Source organism: Drosophila tropicalis, unplaced genomic scaffold (genome assembly GCF_018151085.1).
Source record: "Drosophila tropicalis isolate 14030-0801.00 unplaced genomic scaffold, ASM1815108v1 contig_1187, whole genome shotgun sequence".
Taxonomy (NCBI): domain Eukaryota; kingdom Metazoa; phylum Arthropoda; class Insecta; order Diptera; family Drosophilidae; genus Drosophila; species Drosophila tropicalis.
Genome location: NW_027172559.1, coordinates 1,162,110 through 1,185,455, shown reverse-complemented (window position 1 = coordinate 1,185,455; position 23,346 = coordinate 1,162,110). Strand labels below are relative to the sequence as shown.

Genomic DNA, 23,346 nt, shown 5'->3' with positions numbered 1-23,346 from the left:
AGTCACTATTCACATTGTGGTTTACTTCACCTGTTAACTGTCACAGCGACTTAACAGCGACTCAGATGATTCTGTTAACTCCATAATGAATCTGTTAAAACTTTCAGAAGCGCGTAAATAAAAAAAGCGTATCAAAATTTAAATATTCACAATAAAGTTCTTGTATATTAAGTAAATAAACATATATACACAAATGCATAGACAAATAACAATAGCTAAAGTGACAGTAATGTTAATTAAACCTACATTCTAACGATAAATGGAAAATGCCTGGCACAAATCTGTAAGTAGACTTTAAGTTTCTTAAAGTGAAAAATGGGTCGATTTTAACCTAAATAACTTATTAACTAGTCTTGAAGTAGTCCATTCCATTCTTGGAGTCATTCCTAATACCTTCGCTCCTCCTTCTCATTGACCTTTGATAGAGGCTGATAACTGGGATTTGAGAAGGCGTCTGTTGTTGTGCCAGTTGCTGGCGTTTTGGCGAGATTTTTGCGCGGTGGCTTTACATTTACATAGTTCTCGTTGTCTCCATTGAGTTTCGTCTCCACATGATGACGCGGTGAGGGTGTGGGCGTAACGTATTGCTGCTTCAGGACTTGAGGAAACCGTCTCTGCTGTGCCGGACTGTTGTTGGACTGATCGCCATCATCTGAGTTGGAAGAACGATGCAACATGGGTATCTCCTCGGGTGCCCGATCAGCTGCATCCACTGTGGGCAGGCCGTTCTTCTTGCGCAGTGGCTTGTGGGCTCCGCCATCCATGTTATTCGATAGAGTCGGTGAGTGCTGCTGACGTACTGTATCTGGGAAGGTGAAAGAGGAGGTTTCGTTGGTTTGTTTGGATGAGAAATCCGGAAAATCGGTGAATTTGACAGCATTTTCATCGCTTTCAAGTCGGGTGGGTGAAAAAATGGCGGTGCCAGAGACTGTACTGGGTTCCTGATAGTCATCGGGAAACTCTTCAATGCCTGTGCGATGGTGGATTAGTGGTGGTGGTGGTGGTGCGTGTGGGTTGTAAATATGATATATATATGAGTTGCAGATTTAGTTACCAGCATCCAAGCTAATGAAAAGAAAAAACTATCTTTCGTTATACTTACGTATATCTGGCACCATATGTCCATTTACATAGCGTGGACGTTCCGGTGCTGGCTCATCTGGTGAACCCATTAAAGCCAGGTAGTCAGTGGGTTGCGTTTTCATATATTGCATATTTGATTGCATATACGGATTGTTCAGATCCAGGTAGTGCTATGGGAAAACAGGTAAATAAATTGCAATATTCTGTTTCGCAAATTTATGACAGTTTTATATCCTTACGTTGGCCACATCCTCGGTCAGCATGCTTGCAAAGCGTCGCTCCAGCTCATTGAACAATGGCCGACTCTCGGGGCTAAAGACAAAAGGACCAACATATTTAAGTTCTATTTTCTTGTGCAACGACTTAATTGTCTGTTTACCTCTTTCTCCAACACTCGAGCATAATCTCGTACAGCTCACCATTTGCATAGGGTGGCTTTTCCATACGATAGCCATCATTAAGTTTGTTAAACAACTCCTGATTCGGATCAATGCCCGGATAGGGAACCTTGGCCAGTGAGAATAATTCCCACAACACAATGCCAAATGACCAAACGTCACTGTAGGTGCTGAAAACTTGATCGCTTAGAGATTCCAGTGCCAGCCATTTGATGGGAAGTTTTGCACTCTCTTAAAAAAAAAAAATTCCCAACGTTTAATTAAACACTTAATTAATGGATATGTTTAATTACCTGATTTCTTATAGTTATCACCACGATACATTGATCGGGCTAGACCAAAGTCACAAATTTTAACCACATTATCTTCGCATAATAGTATATTACGAGCTGCCAAATCACCATGAAGAACTTTCTTCGATGATAGATAATCCATGCCACGGGCAACCTGAAATGCCCAGCTGACTAGATCGCTGGTGGTCACTGACATGGCTTCCGTTGAATCGGTCTTATAATTGGATCGCCAAGCAGGCTGTATTGAGTTATTTGACATAACATGGTCATCTAAATAAAAGCCAAAAAATTGAATTAAAATCTGCCGATTATTTGTCAAACTTTTTAGACTTACCTTCTGGCACTGTTGTCATTACTGTGGCCTCTGTGGCACATGTATCCATCTGACGATCATAACTATACCCAGCGGATCCTGGTCGACCTGCTCTTGTGCCCGATCTGGGATCATTCTCCGAGTTTCTGCGATGAGTTTGGGTATAGTTGTTGTTTACAGAGTTCATGTGATTGATATATGAATGGTTCGGGAAACCAACATTAGCATACTTCAAGCCACCATCACTGTTAAGGTGTTTTTTGGTTTTTGTTTCGCAACAGAAAGAGTGCGAGGAGACACAGAAAGAAGATACCACAACCAGGCACAACAACCACAGGCAATACATTATTATATATGGGTGGAGGGTGTAGGTGTATTTCATGTTAAATTAGTGTGTGTTTGTGTGTGTGTGTGTTTGTGTAGGCAGAGAGTAAGTCAATCAGGAGAACAAGAATAGAGTTAGTCAACACATTATTAATAGCGACACGGTTTTTGTTGTTGGGTTAGTTAAAAACATTTATCAAATACATTAAAATTCACTTACCGATGCAGTTCAAAATTATCCGAAATACGCTGGGTCATAATGGTTGGATCAATGCGATCATTTGTGGGATTTATCTGATTGATATAGCACTTGCGATTGCGTAATAAAAAGTTTTGCACATTACCAAAACGGCAATACTCCACAATGACCATTAGTTCACCTTTAGTTTTGGCAATAAATTTAGTTAGCTGATTGTCTTTAGAAAATCTAATAACTTACGTTTCGCAATATTCTTAGTAACAGCGCCCAAAAGGTTAACCACATTTAGATGCTGGCCCAAATGTACCATGATCTTCAATTCAGAGACCAGGGCACGCACCACCTCATTGTCGGCGGTACGTTTAACCATTTTAACAGCAACTATTGTTACTGCATTTTCATGGCTTATGCCCTCGGCTTCGCCCTTCAGGACAACACCGAATGCACCGGCTCCAAGTTGTTTGCCTAACTTAAGTTTCTCTCGTGGAAATTCAAATTCACGATTATAGGGAAGCAGATCCGCTTGTTCATCCAAAGATAATGCCGGATTTATATGCTCAACGGCACCTTCCTCAAAGTTAGCCAGACCAGCGGCCTTCAATTCCAAGTGCCGTTTACGTTCCTGTCTATAACGTACAGCCAAAAAGGCGCAAAGAGCGATTAGAGCACCAAAGAAAAAGACCACCACCCATATCCAAGTCTTTTTAATGCCAGGCATATCTAAGCAATGGAAGAAAAATCAGTAATCCTCTGCTTTCTATGAAAATTCTGATTGTTACTTACTGGCTATAACGACTGTGACGGAATTTTCAATTTTACCCAAACGATTTTCCACTACACATCTATAGAGGCCATCGTGTTTGGGATATAGATGTGTGATCAAGAGTTGGGATTTATTTTCTAAAATATGCGTCAAATTGGTCTCATGCAATTCCGTATCATCCTTGTACCAATGAACCGTAGCCTCAGGAATCGCCTTGGAGCGGCACTCAAGCGACAATGATTCACCAAGATTTCGTTCGATTTTCGATTTAGCATTCAAATTGGTATACTCCCATTGTGGAGACTGAGGGTCGTGAACAAAAACATCTATCTCACGAGATTCATATTCCTGCGAATGCATTATATGTTGGGCCCGACATTGATATGAGCCACTATCCTTGTCTCTAATCGGATTGAAATGAATGGTGCTCTTATACGAATATTTCGTAGTGCTTTCTGTAATTTTGAGATCTAAAAAAGATGCGAAATGTTTAAATTATTTGAGATTACTATTAGACTTTAAGGACAATAAAATTTACCATCAGTTTCTGAGATAGGTTGTCCATTTTGGTACCATAAAAGATTTCCATCAAAATGATAGGCCAACGCCTCACATGTAATACTCTCATTTTCGCCCTTGGCAATCTTCTTGGTTAGATCTAGTCCGTAAATAGTCATATTCTCCGATATATCACCCAGCAAGACATGCGCCTTGGTCGTTCCCGTAACAAGATTATTATTTACCAGATTTTGTGCCACACAAAATAGAATTCCCGGTTCAGTTGGTGTGAAAGTGACCTCGTGTATAAATTCAACATTTAGAGCACCAGGTCGAGTAGTACGTTGGAACTATATTGATTTGAAATGTATTCAATTAGTGTTTACATTTAGAAAATTAATGTTGATATATGTACCTTAAATTGTTTTTGAACACTTTCCGACTACAAAAGTGAACAGAATGGGCGATGAGATTGGGGACAAAAACAGAACAGATATTGATTGTGATTAATATAGAAAAGAAACGGAAGCTTTTAGTTACTTACACTGAAATTCTGTTGTGGTAAATTATGACAGGTCGGCCAACGTGGCTCCAATTTGCATGGTTTAAAGAGAAAAGTAACTATTGCAGTCGGGTACGACATAACAGTACAATTGAGATGAGCTTGATGGCCTTCCTGGACATAAACATCCTCCATACTGAGTACAGGACCAGATATAACACTAACATTAAATTCCAATTGCTTGGAATTAACACCATTTGTGCCCTTAAGTTTGTAGGTTCCACTATTTTCCAATTGGGCATTCAATAACTGCAGTGTCGTACTCAATTCGGTGGATATTATCTTAAAATTGGACTCTGTTTCCCAAATCTCATTCCCATTCGGCTTATACCACTTGAATGTGGGTTCAGGAAATCCTTCAAAAATGGCTGTCATTTGTATAGTTTTATTGGCAACCTCACGGACATTATAATGATTGGAAGGTTCTCGGACATCCAAATAGCTTGACTTTGGCTCTACAACATAAATTGGTTTGATTATTTTTGTTATATACATATGTATATTCCGTTGAGATTGTTGTACTTACCCATTACTTTGATTTTAAAAGAAGAGAACTCTTCTCCAGTTTCATCCTTAACAATGCATTTGTAGGCTCCGGTATCGCTTTCTTCAGCATGAACTACAGTCAAAATGCTGCTTGCCGTCTTATGAGTGTTATTCTTACTATGTTCAGCAATATCTGGTTTCACTATCTTTGCGCGACTCTGTGAATTAAATAATTATTTTCAATTAATATTCATTTATTTGACAATGGTTGTGGCCTATGGCTTTACCTGATCAAAGCCCCTTGGCATTTTCCACTCAATGTCAATTGTTGTTTGAGGCGGTGCAGAAATCTGGCATACCAATTCAAAGGATTCATTGTAGTATACATGTCCACGGGGTGAAGTTGATGTTATTACTGGTTTATTAAGTCGACGATTTGCTTCTATTTAGTTCAAAAAGGAAATCATTAATATTATTTCAAAGCTCATAATAAAGTGTCTAAGCCAATGCAAGCAGTTATTTAGAATCATGCATTAAACAAAAAATATGTGAAAATGAGGAGAAATTATTATTACATAAGACAAGGACATACTGCTTTAGGATTAAATGTCAAATGTAAAATAACATGTAAAGCTTGATTAATTGATTATTAGTATTTAATATTAAACAGTCCATAACTCAACCAAAAACAAATATAAAAACAAGTCTTTAAAACAGGGAAAACAAATATACATATATATTTAACAAAACAACCAATCAACAGGACTACAAAAAACACTTACGCCCTTTTGGTGGACTTGAGGGCATGGGCATCATTGGGGCTAAGTTCGTAGGATTACGCTTATGGCGCAACAAATCAAAATTTGTTGTATCTTCGTAATCTGCCATATCATATTCAAGACCAGCACCAGAATCTTCAATCTTAGTGACATAACTATTTGTAGGGTTAGTAACATCTTCTTCAAAATTATCCTGATCTCTGTTAGTTAATATATCTAAATGACACCAATCAAATAAAAACCATTTTAATTATATTTGTTGTATCATTGTCCAATCCGAGTGCATGATTAATAAAACAGATAATAAAGGTAGACGTGGGGGAGAGAGAGAGAGAAGGGAAGAGAGAGAAATAGAGATATAGTGTAAGAGATCTGTTTAGATCAACAAGTTTTTCGTTAGCACAAATAAAAGCAATGCATGTTTTGTGTTTTTTTTTTTTTTTTTTTTGTGGGTGGTTTTTGTGGGTGGTGTAAAGCGAATGTTCTCAATGTATGTGTGTATATATGTTTTGTTTTTGGTATCCATCATCCTGGTGTAGGCAAAGCCAAATAATAAAGCAATATTTACGACATTTAAAGACAGAAATCACAAAATCACGATTTTGGGGGTGCAAAAACTCACTATCAATTTGATCGTTACCAAAAAAGAGCACATTAATAACCGTCGATTCATCTTCATTAGTTTGAGCTGGCTCTTTCGGCTCACAAAAATATTCACCGCCATCGGTGATGCTTCGCACTTCAAGAACAAAACCTCTTTGGGGATCGTATCGAGCGGATGTCTCACTGGGATATGTCTACATAAGGGAATTTAACAATTTAGATATTAAATTTAGATATATCATTTGGTTTTAAGGTTAAAAAAAAAAGTTCATTCTCTGCTTAAAAACTAAACTGACTCTGCTGTAACTTTTGCTGGTTGGACTTAAATTTTAGTTATAGTCAATAATATAGGTTTGCTACAATGTATTTAGATATATACAGATGGTAATCGATGGCTAACTACATACAGCTAACTGAATATAATATATTTAAACATACCATCAAAATATACTGTCATTGGTAATTTTGTTCTGTTTATTTTCGATACACACAATATTGGCGTAGGTGGTGCATTAACAATATAGAGAATGAAACCGAATTTATCATTATATCTCGAAACATTGTAAAAAGCGTAATGGCTCTGTTCGAGCGCATGCGAATGAATTTCATCTCTATCAGAATTCTATGTCGACAAACGACAAAATTAACATTTCAATAAAAACATAAAAAATTGGCAAAAGAAATAATCAATAAATAAATTGTGATAATTAACAAAAAAAAAAAAGCAATACTAACATCACCGTTGAAAGACAGTATTACTTCTGTCTCGGGCATTGATGGTTTACAGGGTATTATCACTTCGGTGTATTGTCGTGCCTTTACTATTGGCGGAGTATCAGCCAGTAAATTATTGGGATCATTAACGTAGACATAGATTGAACTAGCGTTATTACTATTAACACTCTCGATTAGATCCTCAGTTTTCATATTGATCTGTACATCGCCATAGCGTACTGCACTTTTCTTGATGCAATAGTAGGCTCCCACTTCCCGAAAACTGACTTCCAGCAACAAGAGCTGTAAGCCATAGGGCCGCAACGGATCCTCAGTGTTGGCAAAAGGGACAACGGCCTGTAGCACTTCATAATTAAAAATCCATTCAACAGGCTCATCGGCTTCGCATTGAAGTGTGTAATTAGTCTGTGCATCCAGTTTAATGGCATTCTTGCAGGGTGTTATTAGTGGTTGTCCCATTTCACCGCCACAGTTGACTTCCTCCAGTGCCTCGTCATAATACGGTCGTGGTACTGAAAAAAAGAAAAAAAGTAAAATAAATTATTGTTAAAACCATGCATATGAACTTAAATCAAAAAAGATTTAAATTTGCCACTGATCGAGAGTTTTTAATTGAATATTTTTTTTTTAGAGAGCGAAAAATAGATTAATAGATTTTTTAGAAATGTATTCGTAATGATAAAAATCTGCATTTTTTGAATACTATACAATTTTATTGACAGAAAAAGTTACGAATACAACAGGGTGATTCTATTCATTTGTCCAGTAAAGTTTTATTGCACTACGAATTCCTTCACAATAGAAAAATAAATCAAAGTGTGTCATCATAAATGAAAAATGTTAAATTAATGTGATCTAGTCTCTGAAAAATAACAAATTTTAGCTATCTTTGAAGTTTTTGAATATTATAAAGTTTTATAATACAGAAAAGAAGAAGAATTTTAGCGTTATTTTCAAAATACTTTATCTGAGCTCTGCACTTGTTCGTTTTGGAGTTTGATTCTTACACTCTCTTGCATCAGAATCGTTGTTCTATCTTAAAGAAAGTTGAAATTCGTTTTATTTTTATGATCGCACGCTCTCTCATTGCTGTAAGGCATCTTTGCCTTATACAAAAACCATTTTTCATTCAGTGGCGCTATCGTAATATAGTTAAGTGATTTGCCTTAATTGCCATAATGGGCTATGGCTCCATCCGAGATACAGCAGCAGCCGCCGACGCCGCATTGCGCTTGGATGAACCTCACTCTCTGCCTTTGGGTCTGGTGACGTTTTTTGTTGTTGCTTTGGCGTTTTTTTTCTTATTTTTTTCATGGCAATTGTTTGTTTTTCTAGTGATAATTGAACATTGCCTCCGCTAACTGATAGCAGCAGAGTTGTGCTTTACGAAGTTGAAGCATCATAATTTGTAGTCCGCTCATATATTATAATATATACATTTGTATATGCCGTTTCATTATTTAGATCACACAAGAGATCAAAAAAAGAATAGTCAGCTTAGCTATCAAATTTCAAGTCGAACCGTTGTCTTGTAGTTTATTTTCGACAAATCTTTCACACTCAGTTTTTTTGACTTGAAGAAATGGAAAAAATGGATTGAAATGAAGGCCGCTTAAAACTTATGACAGGAAATGAAACGCCATTGAATTAAATATCACAATATATACATATATATTTATATGTAGTTCATATCTATATACACACCATTCATATGTATACATATATATGTGTGAATGAATCTTATTTGAAATCTTCTATAATGGAAAAAAGAATTATTTGTGCAAATAAAAATCATTTTGGCATTGAATTTCATATGGAAATTTTCACGAATTTAAAGAATATTAATAACAGATGGGCAATTTTTATCTTTGTTTGCTCTTTCATTTAATTTTTTACAAATGATGATCTCAGTTATTGTTAGATGGATATTTTTTATAGGCAATTTAAAAAAATTTTACTTACATGCTGTACTCCATGAGATCCAAATGACACAGAAGAGTGTCAAAGTGAGTATTGCTTTTTCCATTGTCATTGTATATTGTTTTGCATAAATTTAATAAATTATTTATTTCCCTACAACTAATTGTGCTTAACAATTTATTCAGCTAAGCAATGTCATTGCATCAATTCGTAATCACATTTACACTGTAAAATATAAAGAATTAAACATTTTTTTAATATATTATAATATTTAAATAATGGTAATTTAAATGTCTCACTTTCTACTTAATACACAAGTTCAGAAATATTTATTTATTATATAGAGCTGTATTCTATTCCACACACTGTCAGCTCATTCGCCACCCAAAGTGAACTGAGCTTGTTATCCCCAACTGTTTAATCTTGGAATGAAGACGATAAATTTGTTTTTAAAGTCTGTTTATGCTTTTACATGCAAAGTACATACTTATGTATATGTGTAAGTATGTATATACATGCATTTATATATATATATTATGCGTTTCTTTTGATAAACAAAAAAGAAATAAGAATATATATCAATAATACGACACGTTGACTTTTAGATACCCTATAAAGAAGAATTATTCGAACAATGCCATTAATATTCAATATATATTATTCTTCTATTTAAAATGAGCTCATATCCTAGTTAACTTTAATTCTTGATGAAACTACTGAATTGGGAGATTTATCTTTAAATCAAAGATATAACGATAAGGTTTCTTTTTACATAATGTCTAAATATTTAATTATCCTATTTACTAGCTATGGCTTCTGGACTAAATAAATTGATATCCTGATTTCTGATCTAAGAAAAACAAATATGTGTTTACATAAATATACCCCGAGTGTAGAGTAATATGTTTAAACATATGACCTCCTTATATGTATACTCACAATCTATCCGAACTCTGAGCATTATCAACGCAAAAACAAAAGATTTGTGTGTGTGTATGGGAAAGGGAAATGGGACGGAGATCAACAGTGTTGCAAGATGCAAGAAATACCCAAATTGAAATGTACAAAAAAGAGGGAAGAAAGAAAAAAAAAGTGGAAAAACTGTGTATGTCATTTCCGCATTAAAAAAATAAGGGAATTATTAATGCAAGCATCCGGGCTTAGAGTTGACATGTCAAATGTTAGGTTTAGTAAGGGATTTCCACTAATTTCCACACTATGCCACACCTTATGAAGTAAGGGCAACAGGTCACCCTTATGGCAACTGCCCATAATTCAATGTCAGCTCCACACACACACACATTCCTCATGCCAAGCTAAGGAGCTAAATGACAGCCAGACATGCACAATTAAACAAGTTGACTAACCGACGCCATCGACGCCAGCGTTTGCTCAAATTAGAACAGCAAATTGTCCCCGTTTTATAGGCCACTTCCTGTGTGGCATAAACATTTGGCAACTAAAATATAATATACTTTCCCAATTACATGTGATATTCGAACATCAAACAACAACAAGTGTTCCATCTCTCCAAATTCTGACATCAATAAACAGGAATTTTATTGGCTAGGATAAACAGCGTGAAGGCGTGCACCACCTATGAGGCGGCTAATTGGTCATTTGTCCTTGTCATAATGGCCCCTCTCCAGGTAGAGGTCGTGATCTTGTTAGTCATTTGATATCAGTTTTGATAAGAACGTATCAGCTAATTGAAAAAAAAATTGACAGTGACGTCCGAAAAGCAGTAAAGATTATGTTCTGACTCTGACATTAATATCGCAACAGTTTCCTATGTCAATATTGACTTGGCAAGCGCAAAAATTGTAACCAATCACCTGGAGGATGGCTGGAGTCAATTGAAAACGGGAACAGTTCTCCATGAATGCCCTGCTTGCTTGTCCAGTAGAATGAAACTGGTTTTGATGTTACTCTTTCACATTTCTTAAATACCTCATTGGCTATGAAAACGATATTTATAATCTTTCCAATGATGATTTTAGTTTTGTATCTAATGAAATACTGCTATTAACATCATAAATTTTCTTAATTCCAGAAATAAGCGTAGGTTTTAAATAGACTATTGAACATTTAAATTCTAACGGCGTTCAGCATATGTACATATGTATGTATGTATATGCAGATTCTATAAAATCGCTACCGGATGCTCAATGCGCGACCATGCATTATATTAATATATATTGAAGGTCACATTGCGATTACAAAATTCTAAGAATTGAAAAGTGATAGAAAGTGATTAAATATTTGTATAAATATTTGTTGCAAATTCTTAAAGTTTCCCAGGGTACAGTACTTATACGATTACGATTATGTTTAAAACTGATTCAGAAAAGCATTCCCGACCTTATAAAGGAGGGGCTGCTCCTAGCCAATGATAAGGCGGCAGCTTTAAAAACATTTCTATTGAATTTTTACTTAAGTAATTAAGTTGTTTTTACGGTTTCGGTGAAATTCCTTGTTTTTCGATAATGCATTTTAAAGTTTCACAGGAACGTCTCTCTGTAGAAACATCGAGAATCTGTTCCAATTTATGAATAGATTTAAGTTTATTTTATACATATGTTGACGTTCCAATAATTCGGAACACAAACTGGTGATTTATATATTTCAGACAAGTTATAAAAGGAACCGTTTGGTAGATATTTGGATATCATATCATATTAACTTTTGAAGCTGAAAACTGAAAATACCCTTCTTGACTTCGCCCCTGAATTATAGAATATAGAAGGTCGCAAAAAGAAATGCAAATAAAATGAAAGGAAAAATGAGCTGCATAAATGAGGAAAACTCTTAAAAATGTTTTAAAAAAGCCTTGTCCAAAGGTCATTGTGAAATCTATTGTCCAATCTTTCCTTTATACCCTTGCCCAGAGTTTTAACGAAGTCCTGTAATATTTGTCCCTTAAGAGACTGCAAGAGTATTTAAGCTTCGTTATGGCAAATGCATTTGTTGTTGGTCTTTAGCTATGTATGTTGCCATGCCGACACGCCTTCTGCCTTATTCCTTCCGCCTCCTTTTTGCCTTTCATGCTGCAGTTGTTGTGTGGCTATTTTTATCATCAGCTGCAAGGGCAACTTACGTTCGTGTAACGCAAATTGCTAGGCTCGCTCCTGCCATGCCGATCCGCCCTAGAACAAGCCCCATAATTGCAGTGACCAGCTGCTGGCCATTGCTGGACATTGCAGTGATTGTTTTGCTGCCAGGGAGATAATTAGCATAAGCCTAATGAGTCCAACCATCAGGTAAAAGAGGGTAAAGAAAATGTGGAGCCTATCTGGAATTTTATTTGCGTCAACACAAACACCAAATGGCATCGTTCAATTTGTATTTAAACAACAATTATATTTATCACTAAATCAACGATACGAAAATCAAATGAGTCAACTAATAATTCTTTAGTAAAGCCGCAAATATTTATTTAACTGAGATACATATCATATTCAATGGGCAATACCAAATTTCTTGTAAATACTTTGCGTATTAATTGCGTTATACAAACTGTGATGTTTAACATATTGTGTTTATGACCTAATTCTTTGACTATATGAGATATATAGCCATCGTGTTGAGCATGACGTCATATGATAGAACACGCTCGAGTGACGAACTGCTACAATTCATTCATTCATTCATTCAATAAAGACCGACCTCTCAACCGACGCACATACAAACTTATTCATATGTATGGCGATTTAGTGTGGAACTCATACTAAACGCATACATACATATATGTATGTAAACTTGTTTACATAAATGACAATATTTACGTATTAATTAAAATGCTGTGCATTGAAGCGAAAGTGTGTGGAAGAGGGGGGCACTACGTATGCGCGTTAACTAAAACCGGTTGAAAGGTTGCATTTCTGATAGCGTTCTCTCTGAGGAGAATTCCCTTCAAAATGTTAGTTTGTTTAGTTTCAGTAAGCAACAGGCTGCTTTTGGTACTAATAATGTGTGTGTGTGTGCGTTGTCCAAGTATAGTGATGTCGTTTGTTCAAAAGGAATGTTATGCTTGAAGAGACAACAAAAGAAAACAATTCACAAAACTATAAAAAGAATTACTTAAAGCCTGGAGAGACAACAATTTTATAAGCTATATTTAACATTCACAAAAATCAATTGCAAACGATTCTCAAATTGATAATGCCATACTAAGGCCATGTGTTTCTGTAAATGAAAACAAAACTATTCTCTTATTTCAAATCTTAGGAAGTTAGAAAACAATATTGTTCTGTATCAATATGGTTCCTTGCCTGATAAGAATAGAGACGGATTTACACAAAATATGATTCTGGCTTATATAAAGAATGACAAATTTATATCGTATTTTTAAATACAACTTAAATTGTGTGTGAAAACAGATTTTACTTGAAAATCCATGGGACAAGATATAAATATATGTATATATTTTTGAATTTGTACAAAAATTTCAGGAATTTTGCGGACTTTCAAGAAAGTATTTCCTTGGGTAGTAACTTTAGTTAACTTTAACTGCATTGCGTTTATGAAATGCTAAAAAAAACTATTAACACTCAATTCCCCAAAGTATTTTTTCTTTCAAAAAACATTTTTCCAAAGAAATTTGAATAAGAAACTTCAAAACTCGAATATTATTACTGTGAAATATCCATGCCAGACAGAGGCAATAAACAAAATGTTCTTTTATCTTGGAAAACTCTATTTCATTGGTGAGTTATTCTTTTTTTTTTTTGAAATCCTTTGTCGCTTCTTTATGGCATAACTTTTGACAGTTTATTAACGTTTTAAATGGGCCCGAAAACAAAGTTTTGTATATTATTTCAGTTTTAGTTTTTATGGCCAATAAATGAAAAGTTGACCTGCACTTTTTCATGGATGTGCAACAGATTTTTTTCCGTTGCGGTTGTTGCCACGTTTCTGTTGCTCTTTCATTTGATTTTTTTCCACAGACCAAATACGTGACTGGCAACCATTTTTTGATCTGACCCTGGGTTGCTTAAACAATTTGCAATTTATTTTATTCGACTCGGGTAGATTCTAATTTCTTGGTGCTATGCCGACTCGAGTTTAATTCAATATTAAGGCAGATTGCTGAGTTTATGGCTGCAATTGGCGTTGCTAGTGGGTGGCTGGCACAATGAAAGTGTCGCCTATTATCCGGTCTTACCTTTCTCTTTTTATTACGGCCAAGATGTAATCTCACCTAAGAGAAAATTTATGGCCCAATTGTGTTGTGCATCCCTACAACATTCTTTTGACCTTTTGCTAGTAAGCAAGTAGTAACTCCACAACCATGTTGCGTGTGAAAGTCAAGTGGATTTTCCATGCGGTCTTTGTGTTTGCCTCGTCGCAACAACTTAATGGAAAAGTTTTACACAAATATCAAAAAACAAACATGCCTCTGGCTAGTAGCCAAGAAAATATGGAACTAAAACAACAACAAAAAAGAAGAAACAAAAAAATAAAACAAAATACAAGGAAGTATTTTCATTCCTTTTGCACTTTATGCATTTTATGCTTCAATCTCATTAAAAATGCAAAACGAAGCAGCGTGCATTTTACAGTCAGGCAAAATGAAAATTTGCAATTTGGGACAAACGATTTTTAGCTAGTTAAGCGATTGACTGCGACACCAGCCAACAAACTAACAAACATATAACACATAAATCATAGGATTTGTCAATTGAAAAATGGGCAAATCTTAAGTCATGTCTTATCGAAATCTGTAAACAGTTTCCCATGCGCGGCACGTAAATCAACGTGAGATGGGGGCGGTGGCAAGCCACCCACTATGCAACAAATTGACTCACTCCGTCTCAGACTTTCCCACTTTGAAAGCCTTCAATTTTTGGCTGCGTGTGTGTGTGTGTGTAGGTTTTGTCCCAAAACTGTGGACTTGAATTAGGTTTAGGCATAGCTTACGGCATTCGGTTCTAATCAACATGATCAGACCATCTAATCATCATTTGGGCACATGCCCACTATAAATTGCGTGCCATTTAATTAGCTTCAGCAAAAGTTGCGTTAATGCCTAATTAAATGGCATGTCTACCAACCAACTAAGGTACCTAGTCTTCGTATTATGTAGAGATACATTTAAAGACATTTCTAGGAAAGTTACCAAACGCTTTCCAAAAATAATTAGACGCATCATCAAATTTTCTTATTGTGTTTTTGTAATAGATGTTCACAAGTGTAAGTAAAACTCTCGGAAAGAATAAAACAACGAAATTAATCATTCATATTTTTGTATTACATACATTTATTAAGATTTAGGGTGAGGAGGTCGCCTTAGTCGGGTTCGTACATCCTTTTTAGAAGGAAAAGCATGAAAAAGTATCCAAAGCATTAACACTCATGGTCATGTTAATAGAAAATTGCTTCTTAAATATTTGTGGTACCATCATAATGTAATATATTTACATAAGAAAGTCTCAGTAAACATTACTCGCCTTAAAAAATTTGTTGTTGACACGTCATTTAGCTATTCCCTAACAAAAATTCAACTTTTTTTCTAAGGGCTAGGAACTTTTCAGTCTGCGGAATTAAAATCTGTACTAAGTTTTTTTGCAGCAGCTGTAGAATAATAATTAATAATAAACAGATTTAGTTGATTTATATTGCTTTTTAGTAAGTGTTTACACATAAAAATTCTAAATAAAAAATCGCATTAATTTTAAGGCATTTTAAAAATAATGTAATATATTTGTTATCTAATAGCAAAATCCGCTGAGACAACCTGCTCACCCTTTAGAATAAGTTTCTTTTAAAAGTTTATATTCTTGTATTTGCTTCTTGGCAATTTTCATATATCATAGCTAATTGTGTTTATTTTTTTTTTTTTGGCTGACCTCCAAGTGATGCATATTTAGGTATCCAATCTTAAGTAGAATCTGAACAACTGCATTTGGTTGAATTGCATAGCTTTGCTAAAGAGATTTGATTTTCAAAGCAATTTAGGTATTAAGGCAATTATTTGCAGTTTTCTCTACGAAACTGTAGAACAATTTTGACGACTCAAGTAGAGGAAAAGTAACCCAAATGTGTCTCTGTCACTGTCAAGCCGTTAATCATTCTTTTTTTACCTTTTTCGCGCTGTTGAGGTATTTGTTTTCGCTATTTCGTAATTGCAGATCTAGGGTTTAATTAATTAACCAACATTCGGTGGTTAAGAGGAAAATGTCTAGCTCACACATTTTCCCCTTAACCACCGAATGTTGGGTTGGGTCAAAAAACTCTCACAGCAGGGCGTAGGTTGATTCTTGTTTCGACAGAACATTTCGCCAAATGTTCTTGTTGTTCTATTGAATTCGAATTAATTGATAAATGGCCATGCAATTGAAGGTTTGGGTTCTACGCTGTGGCCTCGCCTAGCTTGTGAATTTTTTTCTCCCGAAAAAACCATTATGTCGGATATATTTCTTTTTATTTTTTTGGGGCAAGTGCGGTAACTCCCGCTGTCAACTGACAGCTTTTCCACCCACACACTGCAGTGGAAAAACTTCAACCAGTTGTGCAATTTATCTGTGATTTTTTTTTTTGTGTTGCTCTGCAATCTCTTTGGGCTGAGACTTGTCACGCCCACATTAGCATCTGTTACGCCTTTCGAGAGCCTTGCCTCCTTGTTCTGCCAGTTGAGTTAGCATGCGGGCTTCTTTTGTGTATTTGTTTTTTATTTCATTTCTTTAACTCTCTAATCTACAAGACAAATACAACGTTCCACAGCTGATAAATTGGCAAAACAAAAACAACACAAAAATATCTAGAAAGTGAAAGATAATGGACCGACCAATCCCTCCTCCTATATGCAAGTTTTTATTTTCAACTTGCGGGCACTTGATGTTTTATCTGTTAGATATAAACTTATCAGTTGGTTATGTGAGTTTCGCAATTTGTTTATTTTTCACTTGATTTAACGTCGAATATAAACTAACAGCGAAACTAAAAAAGAATTAAATTAAGGAAAACTCTGCTTAGTTCATGTGATTTTTTTTTTTTTTTTGCTTATATAACTGGGCAAAGAAGAAAGTTATTTTGCACAATTTCAACAGATGATATAAAAGTGAAATTACGTGTCGAGTAAAAAAAAAACAAATCTCTTGGATGAATCATTAAAAAGCGGCGCAGACTTGTTGCTAAAGCCCACGTTTAGCTAGAGATTTCGTTCCCCGATTTCTTGCTTTATATTTGAGCATGTAAAGCATTTGATATAAATGTTGCTAAAGCCATTTGTACAATTGTGCCCCCCACCACTGCTCCCCCAAATCCCTGTGGCATTTTGCCAATTTATATATTAGCCATATTGAAAGCGACAACAGGCCACAAAAACAAATAGTAATGTTATAAATTTAATAGCCGACAAGTGGTTTATATATGTACGTATAAACGAATATATATGTTTATTTTCCCTTCATTTGCCATGGCCTCAAATGAAATTCTTAAGATTTTGCATTGCAATTGTTTAATAAATATATATATATAGCATTTTGTTTACAAACTTGCATCTTTTGTCTTGATTGAATTGGGTCAAAAATCCCAATCGAAACAGTGAAAATTTTAAAAACAAACGAAATGAGCCAGGAACATATTACAGCGGCGCCAGGAAAAATACTGCTACTAATTTTATTTAAATCGCTTCTTGTTCAAATTTGATTTATAAGTACTGCATTTGCACTATGGTTTAATTAGAAATCTTGGCTCCGGAAAACTTTTGCTGCGTAACACAAACATAATGAAGAGAAAGTTATAGAGCCTAACTAATCTCTTTCAACGGGCTCTAGGGCTCTTGGCTCAGGTGAAAGCCGTAAATATGTCCATGATTTATGGCAAACAAATCGCACATAACTCCCCCATTCTTTGTCCGAAAAATAAATTCTTAACGCTTTTTACGAGCCAAACACGAGGCAAACGAAAAATTTATTATTTATGTTGTTGTGGCATTGCGGCCCACAATACACAAACATAGTCTCAACCCGGTTTCAAGCCATTCACAGATTTTCAGCCTGGTGACGTGCAGAAATGGCCAAAAATAAACCACAACAAACTGTATGAAATTTAGCAAAGCCAAAACGACCTTGAAATGAATTATGGTAGGAGAAACTTTCTGGTCAAGTTGACTTGTTACTCTACTATTAAAGCCAACTTTTATTCTAATTTTAGGTTGCTATTGGTTAGCTTATGAAGTGTGGGCCCAATAGTTTAACTTTGAGTCAGGTCATGAACGTTGTGTGTTGATGATGAAGTCTCAATATGCAAAAAAAAAAGTTTTCCCAAAATTTCCATTAATTATGGGCAAAATTTCTTGATTTTAATAGTCTAACTTTCGAATGAGCAACCACGAGGTCATTTATTGTCTATATAGCGCTTGTTTGAGAACCACCAAGTTTTCTCCTTAGCACAATTCTCTAATTACTCTACTCTACTCTAAATGGCGGGACATCGGTTGTCCCATTGAGACTGCAAAATAATGAAAAGTATAGTATATATATAAGCAAAATGAAACTTACTCATATAAGTATAGCTTTCAATAAAGTCGTAGGTTAAAGACCTTTCAGTGAATATTTTTGGAAATCACATACATACATATGTCCATATATTCTGACTATATGTATGTATCTAAAAGCTGACATGGACAAATCTACATATCTACACTTATCATAAACATTGCATAAAATGGTCCCATGTTTTAGTCTCCCCACCCTATCTCCCCTATTCCTCCAACTGATTCTTGCTACAAGAATAAATGCCACAAAGTATCGAGCCTGTAAACCGTTAGCTGGCATTTCTGATTAATGTGCATTGCGAAAAAAGGTGTGAAAAAAGAGTTTGGCCAAGAGAGGCAACAGGCAAGAACAGAACAGAAAACAATTTCACCAGAATTGTTATTCCATTGATTTATTCTGCCATTTTTTATTTGCTATTGTACCTTATCATAATATTTATTATTGGATGGAGTTTTCCCATGAAATGGCCATTTCTAGTAAATATTTATGCGAAAAAAAAGCCTCTAGATTTCCTAGTTTCAGTCTCTTGGATACATTTAATGGGCTTCTAGCCAACGGGCAAATTTCTGATGGCCAATTTTCTACATCACTCCAAAGTGATTGACGTGCAGCAGACAACCGGGTAATATGCGTAGAGGCAACAATTAGTTGCAGCAACAGCAGCAACATCAGCCTGCGAACCGTTTGAAGTCAATGATAAATGGACCCGAGTGATCTCAAGTGTTTTGAGAGAAGATCTGCATTCAATAAACAAATTGGGCACAGCAAGCAATTGCAGCAGTGTTTTGACCCAATTTGCTAGTGAAAAAAAAATAACGATAAATATTCTTTTTCTAAAGACTACATTTGTATATGACTGGAGCCACGATAGGGGGAGATACTTTAGAATTGTAAATTTATGAAGGAAAATCCATTTGAATTTTGCATGGCTATAAAAAGTTGAGTCACCTTAGAGTGTTGATGTAGATATTTGCAATGCCCATATTTGGTGATAAACTTAAGCAGTTCTGATCTTCCTTGTGTTACAGATATCGAATCGATGCAAATTTTAACTTACAATGTGTACAATTTACAAGGAAGTTTAATAATTTTATTATGTACTACAGAGTTTAAATATCATAAACTACGTTTTTTTTGCGCACAACTTTGCTAAAGATCTTCTTCTTGTGGCATTCGAAATGTATTTATGTGTTCAATTCGCTTGTTATCAAAACAGTCAAAAACCTTTAGAACCGGTTTATGAAAGTTGATCTTACCAAAAAAAATATAATGAAAACAGAAAACAAAGAAAACGTAAGCGGTTTCTCCCTCTCTCTTAATATATGTACATACATATGGGTGAGCTTTTTACATTATAAACAAAATGTTGGTTAGAAGATGCTAGATTGATGATTAAGAACAGGTGGAGTAATCTTACTACACTTTAGTCTAACAGTTAACCGCAAAAGCAACATCGATAGAGACAACAAAAACAACCAACAACAATTCCAGTGTCACACGTCACTGGGATGGATGAATCACGGCTTGGTTACCTGGCTCGTTGGCCGTGTTTGTTGTCTCGTTTCATTGGAATTCCGAATGCCGTTGACACAAAATTTACTCATATACAAACACAGAGATACGCACACTCATACAAGAGGAAACACTTATCAATGAAAATTTCGACTGATTTGATAATAATACACTCACGCATACAAATCTACAAATAAAGGTCAGTAAATATTCAACACTCACACTCTCACAAACACACACACAGAGTTTTCTATCCATAGAAGGGCTGATATAAGATACTTTCAATAACGTTGCATCAATACACCAATTCGATATTGAGCTGTGTTTGCGCATTAGAATGAATATCGGCACAGTATTTTGTATATGTATTTGTCACTTCGAGCTGTATGTGTTTTTTTTTTTTACCTATCAAGTACATATATAGTAGAGTATATGTACACGACTCTCTCTCTCTATCTAACATTTTGTTTGCATTGATACTATATCTAAATTTTATTACTATGGTATAGGTAACGTATGTATTGTCATAATTGAGCTCGGGTATTAGCACCTTTTGGTTGGTGATGCATCGCTTATATATTTTGAATTTAGGCACTTTTCTTTAACGAAATCGAAATTAAATTGTTGCTTACATTTTCATAAAAAATTTTATATGTATATATTGATTTGTTTAAACAAAATATGACACTTTTGTTTTTAGTAAAGAACCGAACGTTATTTAAACTGCGTCGTCGGCAAGTTTGAACAGCTTTAAATACTTCAATAAATGGAAATTATATTGTTTGAGAAATTGGCTTACACGCGCGCCAAACACGTCCGCTTCGCGTAAAGTTGTCTGAGTAACTGAAAATTTTGAAATTCTCTTGCTCTTAGGCGGCAAGCAGTGCTGATTATTTAGCTATAATAGCGGAAGGAATAGGCCAGCCAAGAGAAAAAGAATTTGTATTCAACCGGTATGTTAAAGGAGCTTATAAATTAATATTCTAAACTTCTAGTTCAATATTATAGTAACTGTTCAGTATACATGGTAGACATTATTAAAATAAAGAAAAAACTGTTAAGTTTGCCATTTCAAGCTACTTTTAAATTTGGCTATAGCTTTTTAGGCCTGGAAGAGTTGACAACACTGCTTAAGAGCTTTACCTGCGTGTGACAGAGATAGTAATACATTCACAAATGGAGGGTGAACCGGATGGGTTGACCAAAACATAACTTTGGAAAATAAGGAAATTCTAAAATCCACTTGAAATGGAAAAAATCCACCAATATTTAAGTCCAACAAAGATTTTAGTTTAAATAAGCTGATTTTTTTAGACACAGATGGTTTTAAACTTGGATAGTTGGTTTTTGCGGCGAAAGGTTTCTGTCTTGGCTAGCCATGGCGAAACAGGTTGTGAAGGGTTGCCAGACATATAAATAAATATAGTAGCTTCTAAAAGACGTTATGAATTTTTACTATTTTACTGCATGCGTGTAAGTTAATTAATGTTATATCATTTCAATCTGAAATTACTGAATCAATTCATCGGAACTTCCACAATGCTAAAATAGTTAGCATGTAGCTGAAATGTCTACAAACAATACAGTTATGAGTTCCAAAAACACATAATGATGATGTTATCCGTCTCATGGTTATTAATCTCCACAAAGAATTGTTGACCCTTGCATGACACGAGCTTTATAAATAGTTTCCAGAGATATTTTGAATGTAAGCACAACTAAATACATGTATATCTGGCTGCAATCGACATGGTAGACAGAACAATTGTATGACTAGCATGAACAGACATTGACTGTAATTAAAAATTGTTTATTCCACCTTATTGGGGACATATAGGCAGGCTTAATGGATCGGCGAATGGCCAGTGGGTACAGAGCGATCAATTGAGCCGAACGATCAGTGATCATCAGAGCCAAATACCGCTTGATGTGCAAATAATTACCAAATCAGAGTCTAAAAGTCTCTTTTTGGGGCCTATATAAATAGTGGTGCGACCTTTGCGGATGATATCCATTCGTGTTACTTTCAAAACGTTGAAAAATGTTTTCCAAACTTGTTTTCCTTTTGCTCGGTTGTATGGCCTTTCATGCGGCTCTGGCTTGTGTAAGTAGTTTAAAGTTAACTGTACTTCTCTTGAAAGGATATTGAAATGGCAACGAATTGTGCAAACTATTTCACACAGAATGGCTACAAAGCCAAACTGGTCAAAATGGATAATTGTGCTGGAGAGGATGCCATTATGACTGTGGACGATGATTTCAGCATCAAATTAAACAAGAAATGCGAACTGGTTCCCTCGGGTTGCATTAAGAACAAGCCATTCTCCACGGCTATAACTAAATTCAAGGTCCAAAAAGATGGCATTGTGATGAAGGAGGGTAAAATGGATCTATGCGCCGCTATTGATCAAGCTTCAACCGAGGCTAAGGATATTATGAAACTTTTCGGTGCCCCATCATCTTGTCCGGTGGCAGAGGAGAAGGTCTGCTCCAATGAGCATACAGTTGATTTATCCAAGTATAAATCCATGTTGGGCATGGCTCGTGGTCATCTGATTATTGATTCCGAAATTAAGCATGACACTGTAAGTGATTTGTCTCTCTCATAACTTTTTACCTGTTTCTCATTAATATGATCTCCTTAGGGTAAATCCTGTTTCCATGCCGAAATCGAAATTACCAAGAACTAATGCTATAGTCATTTAACCCCTGGGCATCTAAGGATTAACCAATTCTATTATGAGTCTTGCAAATTGTTTTAGTTGTAAATATTAAATAAACTTGGTAATGAGGTGCACAAAATAAGCAATCGAATTTGAAATCTATTAGTAATAAATTCTTGTACAGTATACATCTATATATTATATTTGCGCAACATTTTTGATAACACTTTAAACTTACAAAACTTATTAAAACTTATGTTAGTCCATTCACAAAGAGTTCGAGTAGCAAAGGAAGAAAAGGAAGCAATTTTGTTGTAGACCGTCTTGAGCAAAAGTTTGAGAGACTTCAGATACGCTTCAGCAGATCCCCGAGAAACTGTAATCATGTTCAGTATTCTTTTCGTTGAGGCGTCCCAGATAAGGCGAGTGTTTGATGCCAAAACTATAGGCGGGCACGTGAGATAAATTAACCTAGAATTAGATTGATAAGAAAATCGAAAAAGAAAAACCCCAAAAGGAGTTTTATTGTGAAACGAATCGAGACTATTTATTCAAAATTTCTTAGCTAAAACTTTATATCCTTTCTATTCTCCATAAGACATCTCATAAATCTTTCGGTTACAATAGTTGGCCGCTGTTTGCCACAAAATGGCGAATGCATAATGCCAAAAGATATTGCTGGCGTTGAGCGCTTCTCCCAATACTGTGATCAGGT

The 23,346-nt window shown here is 35.3% G+C and overlaps 2 protein-coding genes across 10 annotated transcripts; one reads left to right on the top strand and one right to left on the bottom strand.

Annotated features, from left to right (window-relative positions):
• Window positions 1-137: 137 nt before the first annotated feature.
• Pvr (PDGF- and VEGF-receptor related) lies at window positions 138-20,743 on the bottom strand. 8 transcript variants are annotated; one of them, XM_068287692.1, is made up of 19 exons: window positions 20,601-20,742; window positions 8,999-9,181; window positions 7,037-7,548; window positions 6,321-6,495; window positions 5,702-5,914; window positions 5,207-5,361; window positions 4,960-5,137; window positions 4,416-4,888; window positions 4,287-4,313; window positions 3,912-4,221; window positions 3,394-3,843; window positions 2,851-3,330; window positions 2,632-2,791; window positions 2,109-2,332; window positions 1,775-2,044; window positions 1,463-1,712; window positions 1,323-1,395; window positions 1,103-1,253; window positions 138-970 (listed from the first exon to the last, which is right to left on the bottom strand). In XM_068287692.1, exons 2-19 carry the CDS (start codon window positions 9,066-9,068, stop codon window positions 387-389), a joined length of 4,755 nt encoding a protein of 1,584 aa, XP_068143793.1. In that variant the 5' UTR covers window positions 9,069-9,181; window positions 20,601-20,742; the 3' UTR covers window positions 138-386. The 8 variants fall into 8 exon arrangements, with proteins under 8 accessions (XP_068143793.1, XP_068143801.1, XP_068143825.1 ...); XM_068287700.1 differs by having other exon boundaries at window positions 6,339-6,495; XM_068287724.1 differs by having other exon boundaries at window positions 138-805; window positions 20,601-20,741.
• Window positions 245-22,789, top strand: LOC137575310 (uncharacterized). 2 transcript variants are annotated; one of them, XM_068287807.1, is made up of 3 exons: window positions 245-283; window positions 22,110-22,553; window positions 22,614-22,789. In XM_068287807.1, exons 1-3 carry the CDS (start codon window positions 260-262, stop codon window positions 22,656-22,658), a joined length of 513 nt encoding a protein of 170 aa, XP_068143908.1. In that variant the 5' UTR covers window positions 245-259; the 3' UTR covers window positions 22,659-22,789. The 2 variants fall into 2 exon arrangements, with proteins under 2 accessions (XP_068143908.1, XP_068143916.1); XM_068287815.1 differs by lacking the exon at window positions 245-283 and adding an exon at window positions 21,821-22,072 and having other exon boundaries at window positions 22,152-22,553.
• Window positions 22,790-23,346: the final 557 nt, after the last annotated feature.